Source organism: Manacus vitellinus, unplaced genomic scaffold (genome assembly GCF_001715985.3).
Source record: "Manacus vitellinus isolate BGI_N305 unplaced genomic scaffold, ASM171598v3 scaffold_7_pilon, whole genome shotgun sequence".
NCBI lineage: Eukaryota > Metazoa > Chordata > Aves > Passeriformes > Pipridae > Manacus > Manacus vitellinus.
Genome location: NW_021940813.1, coordinates 14,271,867 through 14,284,885, shown reverse-complemented (window position 1 = coordinate 14,284,885; position 13,019 = coordinate 14,271,867). Strand labels below are relative to the sequence as shown.

The window sequence follows — 13,019 nt, the reverse complement described above, 5'->3', positions numbered from 1 at the left end:
TTAGAAAATCAACTCTCTATTCACAAAGAGCAGAGACCAAAAGTGAAAGAAAAAAAACCATATTGCCCTAGGCATCCTTTTCTAATTTTAGGTTTTTGTTTTTTGGTTCAGTGAATTGGATCACTTTTAATGGTTCACTTAGTTTTGACTACAATAGGAAATACAGCGCAGAGAAGATGTTGTAGAATGTTCTGCAGTCACCTGAGATTTAACACATTTTTTTATGCTATTCAATGGAGAAATAATACCTAAATATGTATATGTAGGTGTAAATGTTCTTGGTATTGCTCATGGTAGCTACGATGCCATATGTCAGTTCTTTGATTCTTACCTGCTTTACTTGGAAGGAAGAGATTTGTTCCTACAAAAATAAAATCCTGACTTGTTATTTGATAACAGTCATGCACTGAGTCAGTTAACTCTTCAAAGGTCAAAGAATAATGCAATTTAGTGCAATTCTTCCTAACCGGGTGGCAGAGGTAATAACTGAACCTGGCATGGCTGTGGCTGAGCTGAATGAAGATTAATTTTTACCTGAGATCTCTAAAGGACTTTTGAATCTGCAAACAAAGAGGGTTTCCTGAAGCTGAGTGAAAAAAGCAAAGCAAAGCAAAACAAAACAAACAAAAACCCCCCAAAACAAACAAACAACCCCCCAAAAACAAACAAACAACCCCCCCAAAAAAAACCCCAAAACAAACAAGCAAAAAAACACACCCAAAAAACCAAAACAAAAAAAACCATTAAAAAACCCCACAAAAATCCAAACCAAACAAAATACTCAGAAAAGTGTAATCACGGCATTATACTCTGGTTGTGGTCAGGTAAATACCGCATTGGATTCTTGTTTCAAATGAATCTTAAATATAAATGCTTCTTGGGTAAGTATCAGCATTTGACTCTGTTTATGAATTTAATGATATTGTTCCAAGATCCTACCAGTGGTTCTTGCTGGGAAACAGGTTTTCTTTCTCAGTTTTTTCTCCTTGGTGATTGTCTTTATCCAAGCCCTCATCCACTGAAGAATTTACCACTTAGAGTACAAGAAGTCAAGTGGGCATTTAATGGCATTAAAGAAATATTATCTGTTAATTTCACTGGGAAGGAAGAGCCAGAATCGTCTGTTGTAAATGAGACCCAAGACTGACATTTTCATCTATCTGCAAAGACTGACAATATGTATATTTGCCCATACTTTAATGCAGCCACATATAATTCTCAATTTGCACTGAGCTCAGTTGGATGTGGGGGTGTTTCTGTGTGATAAATGTCTTTCAATTACTTAGCAATAAGAAGCTGCTTCCTTGTAGCAGAGACATCAATCCTTATTTGTCACCTTTGTAAACTGATCACCATGGCTCCACCAATCTGTTGATTACTTTCTTTGGTTCATACACAAGAAATGTCACAATTATTGGTATTATTTATTTTATTTCTGCCAATATGAGCTTGTTTTTCTGCCTTGCTTTATTCACAAGCCAAATCTGAAGGATTAATTGGTAGGACACTGAGATGCTGTAGTAACCTGTGGGGCTGTGTGTGCACAGAGAGCCATAGGGTTTTTGTGGGAACAGGAGTATTTCTTCTCCCTTTGACTGTAAAGAGCTTTATTGGAAGTCTGGTTGGTTTTGGAGGAGAAAAAAAAAAAAGGAATCAAATGGTTGTAGGTTCTTATTCAGAAGACAAACCATGAGACCGAGGAAAAGAGCAGAGATGTGCAGAATACTAGTAGGGAGAAGCCAATGTTTGGTGTTGCAGGTTTATTTCTGAAACAGCTCAAGCACAGACTGTGGATCTTGCTGGCTTCTGTGAAATCTGACAAAACAATACCACCTCTGCCTATCACATTGGGGTAGGGTTCGCTACCTCTCAGTCTGCAACACAACAGAGGAGAACATATTTGTTGGCCAGCTAAGCCAGAGAGCAGAGAGAAGCAGTCAGGCTGGAGAGTTACAAGAACCACAAATTCCTATTTACACATAGTGTCACGGGTGTGGCTGAGCAAGTAGAAGTAGTGGTGTCCCCAGCGTGTTCCTGCCCAGTGTTTTTCAGGATCAGGGCAATGCAAAAAGTTAGCAGTGCATGCCAAAGCCCTAATAAATGATGAACAGACAGGTTTGCACCTTTTTGCCTCTTTTTTTTTTATAGTTTTGATCTGTTTTCACAGGGCTTGAAAAGAGACAATCAGATAGAAATAACTAGTCTATCTTGCACCCTGATGAGGATCTGCTCAATCTTAGTTCCAATCTTTGTTTACAAGGCATAAACTCAACACAGTTCTTGTGCAGGGCCACCAGAACCTTCAGTTTCCAAATAATTCACTATTTCCCTTCTGTATCTTATTAACTATTTCTGCAGTGGTCTGAGCTAGACTTGAACTCCTGGCCTAGATATGAGTCATTTCCACATTGCTGTCATCCTAGCGAGAAGTGATACAACACATAGTTGACTACTGGTGTGCAAAAGTGAGCTTTTGACCCTGGTTACAATTTCAATTAGTGTTACTTGATGCTCAGTAGCAGAGTTCAGCCTGTCCCTGTGTTATCAGTGCATAATAAAATCACACAGGTTGCTCCTAGGCTGAGCACCAGCACCATTATCTGTACAAAGCAAAGCCTTTGTTTTCTCTGCTGTAACCTGCTTGATTAGAAAAACTGCATTAAGCTATCACTCAGAATTTTATTTTATTTTTTACATCTAAAAAATACTATTTTTAAGGAATTTGAGGGCTTTTGAATCACAGAATCACAGAATGGGTAAGGTTGGAAGGGTCATCTGGTCCAGCCTCCCTGCTCAAGCAGAGTGAAGTGGAAATGGTACATCCTGTCTTAAATTTCCTGTATAGAATGGATGAATTGCCAGGAATGGGAAAAAAAAGGCAACTATGATTGCAAAAAATGACACATGATGAATATGCCAATACTTCATATGGACTTGGGGAAAAAAAAAAAAACAAGCAATCTTAGCTTTACCAATCTGCTAATTGATTTTGTATTTATGGTATTACATTTTTCAAAAGTGGAAATATGCCATTTGAGAAGAAAGATCAAAATGTGTGAATAGACACTGCCCATGCTAAAAATAAATATTTTATTGCCTTTCTAAATTGATTTTACTTTACCTGGAAGATAAGTTTCCTCCCTTTTTTTGTAATGTGTCATATAGAATATAGTTATATAATTTAAAGAAATATCAGCCTCTGGTGTGCAGTTACTCCTCTGTCCTCCCTTTATCACATCCTACAGGATGTACCTTAACACAGTCCTGTGTCATCTGAATCAGATGTTAGCCATGTGCTGCATTGGTTCACAAAGTGTTGGATAATGCCTGCAGCTTCTTGGGGGCCAGCCCCACTCCGAAAGTAGGACACATTTTGCTTGCTTTTCTTCAGTGGGAGTAGGGTTGAACTGGCACAACAGCAGCTGTGACCACTCACAAACAGCATCTTGGGCTGGCACAACAAAAATAGCTATTAACCCTATCAGTGAGTTTTGTTGCATGCCTGTGATCACCCCTTCTGGCCCCTTCCCAGAGTGCATTCTGAGCATCTTGGTAAATATCTTAAGCCCCTGATCTTCTTCAAAGACTTGGAGAAAATTTCCCTTCATCTTTGAAGGAAAAACAAATCATAAATGTTTCCCATACTTTTCCTGACTTGAATGCAGTCAGCATTTAGTTCTGCATCAGCAGTGAGTGGGAGGTTTAGCATCTCATGACTTGGCAGAACTAACTATAGAAATAGAGCAAAAAATGTTGGATGAATAGTTTATTCACTAAAAAAAGGCAATTTTTGGTGGCTGGAGCAACCTAACCCTGCTGAGTTAGGTGGATACTTTCAGATGGAATCTGAATTATAGAGGGAGGGTGGTTGAGTTCATTTCAGCTTTTAAAATTAAATATTTCTTGCTTGTTTCTTGTTTTGTTTTGAAAATTGCCCACATTTCATTTAAAAATAGAAGATGAAGCAGATGTTTCTGGAAAAAAAAAAGGAAAAAAAGAAATAGAAAAAAAGAGTTGAACAAAATATTTTGGTCAATTAAAAATAGAGTAATTTTGTGAGAATAACTGGAAAAAGTGTGTTTCACATTCACCAAATGTTGCTATTTTTTCATTCATCTGACAGGCAAACCAAATCTGTTATATCAGCATCTCGAACAGGCATTTTTTTCTGAGGGTAGTCACTTGGTTCCCGAGTAGGGCATTTTGGGCTTGATTTTAGCCCTATTGCACCTAAAAAGGAAAGAAGGTCACCAGACAGGTTAGTTGTCTTCCCAAGCTGTCCAGCAATCCAGTGAGTGAGCTGATGAACAATGCCTAAAATGTCCACAGGACTCATTCACCAATGGCACATCTCCTGCCAAAATCTGCCCCATACTACGAGCACTTATTTTCCAGTAACAGAATAGTAGCTCTGATAGCTTAACCTTTTTCATTGTAAAGTAAATTATGGAAAAATTGTGGACATCAAGATCCTGAAGCAACAAGCAAACATTTACCACAGTCATGAAAGACAAAGGTTTTCAGTCTCGTTGCCTCCTCTGCAGAAGCATCCCACTTGGAGAACAGGTCCCAGAGCCATTTGTGAGTGACAGCTGCTTTACTTGTCCTCTCCTCAACACATGATGAAGTTTTCTCTACCATGTGATCAATCCCATTAATTTTAAACTTACTGGAATCTAAAACATTTTAAAATGTTAAAAAGTCTTGTTGACCTGACCAGTCAAGGTATTGCACATTAAAGATGACCCTTTAAAATTGCACACTATAGAGGATAATTTTCTGGAAAATGTTGCAACAGGAGAATAATACAAAGCAAGGGATTAGGACTGGGGAAGAAATTTGCATTTTCTGATGTGAATTTGGTTTAGACATATGATATTTCATGGAGTGAAACACTTGAGTGAAAAAGATCCAGAATAAGAGTGGAACAAAAAGAAAATACTTTTGTTGTAATACCAACTGACAGCATGTTCTTCATTCAGAAACTTCCCTGCCTGTAAATTGTGATGAAACCAGAATTGGTGCTTTCAGCTTCAACTATATAAATTTGCCTAGAATGTTGTTTGAGACTTTGTATCACGAGTCAAAGATATTTTTTCATGTGATTCTATCAACCAAATAAGTGAATGTATGTTTTTAAACACGAACTGAATACCTTTCACTGCATATTGAAGTTACTTTCACAATGCAGAACTCTGGGAGAAGACAGATGTGTCTTTATTTTCATTTTACATTCATTCGCAGAATCAGTAAGTTAAAGCAGTTGTCTGGGGTCTCATGAGGCTGGCATTGTAGCAGAAACAGAGCTCACATTTGGGTTGATTCACAAATGTCAACAAATGACAGCTGCTCAGCTGCAGGACCCATGACCATGTTTTCCCCTGGCTTCTCTCCGCCAAACCCTGCTTCGTTCTGGTGGTGACACATGGCAGCACAGCGAAAGGTGCCCAGGAGCTGTGAGAGAGTCACAGTGCTAAAATGAAAAGAGCTTCAAAAGTTGAAGGTTTAATCCTTGCAACAAACAGTGCTATCCTCCTTGTACTTTCATTTCCAGGAACTTCACTGAGATAATTGATGCTACAGCAGTGCTTTACAGAGAACAAACTGGGGTTTTTTTGTACATAGTGGGTATGGCCAAGTAACAAATGAGGAAAATTATGAAGGGAAAGGAGTTGCTTTGTCACATTTACTATACTTAGCCTTACTATACTTGGCTCTTGATGCAGACAGCTCTAATTCTGAAAAAGCTCCCTCATTAGCTGGCCCTAAAACATTTACAAAGCATCTGAATAATTGATATAATTTATGGTTTTATTGGTGGGAGCCATTAAATCCCCTCCTCCAAAACAGCATTAAGGAGGAAGCTCTGCAACATGCAGTAAAAAATGGAGCAACTATTTAAAGAAAGAAAAGGACAAGAAAATCTTATCGCTCTTTCTGAACATGATAACCCTGAATGAGGCAGAGTTTCCAAATATCCACTTCTGATAGTATTGAAAAGTAAATATAACCAGTGTGCTGTTGGGGTTACAGACTTTTCAGAGGAATTGAATATTTTACAAAAAAAAATGTTTGAAAAAAAAAAAATCACTAATTTTTCATATTATACATGGTAGCTTGATAATGTCAGCTTTGAATTTGTAGTGTTACTGCATTCTGTCTTACAAGTGAAATTATTGGAAAGGTGGCTAATGCTCTGGTAACAGTCTCTCTTACATAGGCTCCTGTGGGGTAACTTCTGTTATTCTTCTCTGTTCTGCTTAGGATTGCATCAAGATACTGGGTAACAGAAGTGATTCATAAGCTTTATGTAACCAAAGTTTGCATGCATCAAGCAGACATATATACCTGAAAGAGTCATCCAAAACTCCAGCCTTGGTCAAAAAATGGGAGACTGGCATTTTTAGGGTACAGTTTGTTTGGCTAGAGTATAGATATTTACATTCCACTTGGTATAATTTTGTTCTAAAATTGCTTTTTTCTGAGTATTAATTAAAATGAAACCCCACATGTGCATAATATGTTTTAAGTTAGGTGAAAAAAAACCTCAAAAAAATCAGCCTGTACTGTTCTACATGTATACAGTAGAGACTACAGAGCATGGTAGTTAGGGAAGTTGGAGATGCACTACTGTTTGATGAGTCCTTAGCAAAGCAGATGATGTAAGTTGAGCAAACTTTTAGGTGAGCAAACATACAACTTTTCATGCCATACTATGATCTGGGGAAAAAACCATGGCTGAAAACATTGTTTTTTAGTTTAGTGGAAGAACTTTCCCAAAGCAATGGATGTGTCTGTGATATCATGATGTACTCAGTTTTGTAGACTCCAGCTTCCATGAGCATGTCAGTAAATTGCATGGGTTTTTAGGCTCTTAGCAGCATAATTCTGTACATATTGGACATTCATAGGTAAACTACGTAAACTGATTTGAAAACAAAGGTGTCAGCTTCTACTCATCGCAGCACTTTACCATTTATTCATTTTTAATGTGGTGTTGGAAGCAATTGTTTTCTGTTTTCTCATTTAAAACTGTGCCATGGTGTGGCACTGGCTAAACAACAGAACAAGCCTTGTATCTGCCAAGAAAATCGTGATTCTCTGATTCCAGCCCAGTAGGCTGGAGTTAAAATAATCCAGCTGCCTCAGCAACTGTGTGTATGCCATTTGTGGTAGCACTGTGTAAGTGGCTGGAAGGCTAACTCAGGGCTTCCTTTATTATTTTACTTCCCTGCTCTAAGCCCACCAGGACAGGATTTGCACAGTCAAAAATGCTGATTCTTGTGACTTCAGCTCACTGCATTGTGCTGTCTCTGGCAACACAGTCCAGCTGTTTATACATGTCTAATACATCTCCTAAGGGCATTTGTAAAGGAAAAATAACTGGCTCTTCAAGGAAGGTAGCAAACAATCTAAACTCAGCTGCATTTTACACAAATTACAGTGACTTGATTCCTACTGTGCCTCAGCCTGTGGCACAGAGTGTCTGGGACGTTGTTGAGTTTTCACTGGGCTTCACAGCTGCTCAGTAAAGATGTAACTTGTAAAATTTTTCTGTGTGTGGGAGAGAGAAATGTGTACCTGCTGTGTATCTAATTGAAAGGCACAGATTCACAGTGTCACCTCAGTCTGCTACATCTCAGCCTATGCATGTTGTATTGTGAGAGCACACATATTACAGTGTGGAGCTGCACTATAGCTACTGAAAGGTACTTTCCATGTGATGAAGGCTAAATAAAAGGGCTTGGCTCCTCTAAAATGTGTTCAGGATCTGCAGAATGGAGCTCTGTATCCTTTCCGTCATGCTTTAAATGCCAGTTCCTCTGCTCATATTGCTTGCTGAAGCACATAGTGCAGTATATTCCATTTGACATCAACAAAAGATGTTCTACAGACTTTGAAAAATGATGCAATTCCAGCACATGGCAAATAGGAGCAAAACCCACTGATCAGGTGTACTTCCTTCCACCATGAAATGGTTGCCCATCCATAAGAACAAATTTGTTTTGAGTAGTGCATGCAAAGGGCAGAGGTGGAGTTTTCCAAGATGAAGATTGGGTTTCCTAAATATGAGTATGCGCAATACATCCTTTTCTGCTCCCTTAGGCCACCATATGTTTTGACTGCATTGAAATGTTTGACCTGCAGGATATTATTCAGATGTTAAATATATTTGATTATAATTTTTCAGGGTTAAGGTATGATCCATTTTGCTTGTTTTGATTCAACTGTATGGGGTTTCCACGGGTCTCTGTCAAACTGACATGACCTTGGGTATCTGAGACATCTCCAGGGGACTAGTTACGATGACATACTGAAGATTTGTGCTCTGCTGAACTAGCAAATGAACACTAGGTACCTAATATGGCAGTTTGTGATGCTATTATTTAGACAACTGAATAAATCTCCATATGTCTATGCATACAAAGGTGTTCTAAGCTCCTCTTTACAGTCATGAAGAAGAAACTCTATTTGAGTATTATTAATTTCATTGTAGAGAAGACATGTAAAACAGTTCAAATGCATTGCATCCTAAAAATGCCCATTATTCTTCATTCCTTGATTTATTTATATCAAATTAGTTTATGCAACTAGCTCACATGTACATTGTAGACATTGAAAGACGATTTTAATTCCACCCTGGATGTAATACCTGATAAACAACAGAGACAACCTGCTGTTGCCTAATCATAAGATCTCTGCTTAAAAACTACAAGACTACAAAGAAATGCAAAGATCAAATACACCTATGGAGATTGTACCTTTGATATGCATAGTGTGTAGCTCATTAATTTGCTACTGTTTGGCCCAGTGAGGGTAATATGATAAAAATCTTGTGACATTGCAGAGCTGTAATATATCTGATTTTATTCTGGACCAGTCAATTCAAATCAGAATAAACTTTTACTAGAACAGAGGCAGCTGGTGTTTGGGTATTTTTAGTAGATAATATCTATAAAGATTTATTTTTCCTATAGAGTTTTTGGATAAAGGTCAAGAAACTAGGATTGAATATTTAATTGGTAAAGTCCTATCAGCCTATTAAACAGAATACCCTGAGATTACTTTGAGGTTGTGGATACCAAATGTAGCTAATTAATCAATATGGTAATAGATTCATAAAAAATTAAAAAAGTGAAACCTATAAACTTTCTACAATTGTTTTTCAATAGGTATTTTGTCACACCCTGCATTTGTATTCCTTCTTCCAAACTTTGATTGGAACCATAAGAGTGCTTTTGTTTTGTTAGAGCAATCCTGATTCTTTTCCTAAAGGCAGTAGCTCATAATTTGTGTATTCTTCGTGAACATGCATTTTCATTATAAATTGGAATATTTATTTGTTATGCACCAATAAATTAACAAATCAAAACACAGAACAATAAAAACTCCACCTCATTGAATAACTGGAACTCATGATGTGCGAAAATGTTTTTATTTTTTTCACTTCAATGTCTTCAGCTTATGAAGTTCGAGATTAAACATGCTGTGTTCTGCTTCTTTCTAGGTCTCTTACGTAAAAGCTATTGACATTTGGATGGCTGTGTGTCTTCTCTTTGTCTTTGCTGCTTTGCTGGAATATGCAGCAGTCAACTTTGTTTCACGGCAGCACAAAGAGTTTCTGAGGCTTCGAAGAAGGCAAAGGAGACAAAATAAGGTAAAGCTGTTCTTTACCTGGGGTGACTGAGCCTGCCCTGACAGCACACTCACGTGCAGTTGATTTCTCGCCTCAGTTCTTCTTGCCCTTGCAGGAGACTCTCATTCTAAAGTTACCTTCTGAGTGATTTCCTCCTTGATAAAGAGCTGATGACTGGCTGTTGGGTTTCTTTGCAATTTGTGAAGTTATCAATAAATGTCAATAGATTGGTCACTGATTCGAAGAATTTTCTTCTCTTTGTGCAAAAGCTGGACTATTACAAATACTGTGCTACTATGTGGCACCCACCAGTGGATAAAGAACTGTTGGGCACAATGACAGATAGAGGAACGATATTATCCAGATGTGCTGACATCAGAACATGCCTGAGACCTATCTCTTCTAGAGCTACCCTAGCTAGTTACAATAAAATGGGAGGTTCCTTAGGGTGGCCCATTGCAGTGATTGGCAGTTCTGCCCTCACTTTTAAACCACCTGTAACTCGTGTCTTTCCCAGCTGAAAGCAGGGATCATGGACATTTTAAATAATGAGAAGGATTAGGAGAATTTCCCCTTGAGATTCTACCATGTCACAGTTTATTACTAATATAAACTTCAAATTTTTAACAAAAGGCTATTTGTGTGTCATAATCACATCATTTTATGCCAATGACTGAAATCTAGACAAGAAAATTGTTTGTAAAGCAGATGTCAGTCTAGAAATAATTTTAGGAAGTCTATCCATCTTTCCTGTTCTTTTTTTTCTTCAGTAAATGGAAAGACAAGAGCAGACATTAAATTGAATTTTCGTCCAGTTATGATTATTCCCACATCTAGTGAATGTGGGAACTATAAAGACTTCATCTTCCTGTATCTGTGTCACTGGTTTTCAGCATCGACAGAAACATTTAGGTTTACACTATACATATACATTTGCTGGGTGATATAAATATTGGCTTGAGTTGCACAAATGCTTCAAGTCACAAATAATGGCTTCCTTTATAAGAGGTATGACAACAATGGCACAGGGCATTTGTGTTTTGACAGGTCTGTCTAATAAATGTTCTGTAGCTAATGTAATATTTGATGGATGCTCTGGGAAGCAATCCAGTACTGTTCTCTGGTTTAATATTATTGTCAGGTGAATTGAGATTCCAGAGAAGATTAGATTACAGGAGAGAACAGAGTTGCTTGCCTGTCTGAAGGCACACAGGCCACAGGCTCTGCCACTGGAAGTCTTTGTTTCCAAAATCAGCATGGCAGCAGCAGAAGCTTCTGTATAGGGTCTATAATTTCAGTTTTGGATGCAAGGTCTTTTTTTAGAGGTGTACAAGTAGGTGATAAGCCACCCTTGGTAAGTAACAGTATCCAGTGGCATTACTCAAAATTATGAGGTTTTGGTTCATGTAAGTGGCCATTCATCTGCTTTGGAAATTATTTTTCTGGTGATTATTTTAAAAAATGTTATTTAAAACCAAAGCTTCAAAAGACTTGTGTTTGTCTTAAGCCAGTTGGTACATGGACTCTTTGCAAAATGCGTAATGCCCTAATTAAATACAAGGAAATATTCTGCTGAGTAAGAGATACCTATCCTTTTGCACAGCCTTGCTTTCACTTTTCCTACGAATCTGGTTGCATGAATTTCAAAATAGGGAACAATGTTACTGAGGCCAGCTCTTTAGGAGGTGTTTTCTGCATCTCCACACTTGATTTTGTCTCTCACGATTTTCTCCGTTTATTTTTGCCTTGAAAGTGCTTCACGTTGTTTTGCATGACGGTCTTCTCTAACCGAGCCATTCTTCTCTTTGCGTGTTGTGTACGTGTGTCGTCATGTTACCGCTGCGGTATTCTCATTGTTGCTGCTGCTGTCTATGCTGGCACTCTGGGGACAGGCACAGACTGTGACTGTTGGGAATGAAAGCGTTGAGTCCGTGCGGCGCATGAATGGCTTGCGGAGCAAAGAGTCATCAGCTTACGGGACAGTGAATCAGATCGGCAATTCAAGTTTGAGGGTAAAACTGGAGTGGGAAAGAGAAAGCAAGAGAGTTTTAGTATGTGCAAAGATGCCATAAAACAGCAAAATGGACAATTTTGATGGCATCACTGGTAGTCTCTTGCATTCTCTTTGCTAAATGTCCCCACAAAATACACAGTACTGTCCTCAGCATGAACAGCAGCTTCATGTTGTACATTCTTGTGGCCCATCCTTATGCTTTTTTTACTGTGGTTGGCTTGTGCCACCCCTATGCCAAAATTCTCAAGGAAAGTGCATGTATATTAAGTAGCTTGGTCCTGTAAAAATATAGAGTGAATGGGGTGGGGGGATAGGACGACAGGAAATGCCCTAAGATAGTAAATGCCACATTGTGTCGTCTTTCAGATGAGCACATTCCAGCAAAATTTGGTATGTATAACCTAATATATTTTTATTGGTGTGGTATTTACTCCTGAACTGTCAACCTGCAGTGTTAGTCATCGTGATATCTTGAGCCCTGCTCAGTGGAGTATGAACAGCCATGAATGAAAAAATACATTTCATTGGTTTCTTTTTATTTGCTTGGAGAAGAATCATGAAGCTGAAATCTTTTACAGAATGTAACATGTAGCAGATTAGAAGCAGTATGATATCAGTTGATAGATCCAGATTATGGGTGAGCCGTGGAGGTAATAAAATCAGTGATGGAGAGAGAAATGAGCTTAGTGTGCAGCTCACTGCTTGCCACTAGTGGCTGAGATATGAAATGTGTTCATTTAAATAAAATGAGACTGGGATCTTAATCTTTCAGGACCCAATTTCCCAGAACAGAAACGTTACTTGAGCAACTTTTGAGTTGTAATGGGCCTCTGACTTTGATCAAGCCCTGTGAAATCCTGTGATTATAAGATGCAGATGATTTCCATGGATTTTATACACTGTAAAAGGAATTAGTAGCTTCTAAAATCAAAACAAAAACCACAGTTCATGTTACACAGCAAAATTAAGATAGAAGGTTTGCAATGCAATAAATAGTTCACTTTCAGAGCTACATTATCAAGCAGTAGAAAAGAGCCTTAACTTCTGGGTTCTTTCTATTGTAGAAATAATCATATTTACACATATACAGAAACTGAATACAAAAAGAAAAAAATCAAGTTCTCGAGAAGATATGACCGATATTACTATGCTGCCACTGAAAATCTGATGCCTTACAACTACAAAAGCAGTCCAAGTAACTACTCAGCTTTGCATGTCTTATCAGTCACAAAGTGCTGGTAGTCCAGCTAAAGTTCATATAAGTCCCTGTTATCCTCTCTATAAGGGAAGCTTGCAGAAACCTCTCGTACTTTTGAATACTGAATATTACATAGACAGCCAGGACAGTACACAGGACAGACAGCCAGG

The 13,019-nt window shown here is 38.2% G+C and overlaps 1 protein-coding gene across 6 annotated transcripts in view; it reads left to right on the top strand.

The window, feature by feature from the left end:
- Positions 1-13,019, top strand: part of GLRA2 (glycine receptor alpha 2) — a 128,566-nt gene that overhangs the window by 90,687 nt on the left and 24,860 nt on the right. For 4 of the 6 annotated variants that reach the window (XM_018084354.2, XM_018084355.2, XM_018084353.2 and 1 more), the window contains exons 8-9: positions 9,509-9,658; positions 11,530-11,649. In XM_018084354.2, the coding sequence (XP_017939843.1) occupies positions 9,509-9,658; positions 11,530-11,649 (270 nt within the window). The remainder of the gene's footprint in view (positions 1-9,508; positions 9,659-11,529; positions 11,650-13,019) is intronic. The other 2 variants (XM_008921370.3, XM_008921369.3) reach the window with 1 other exon arrangement.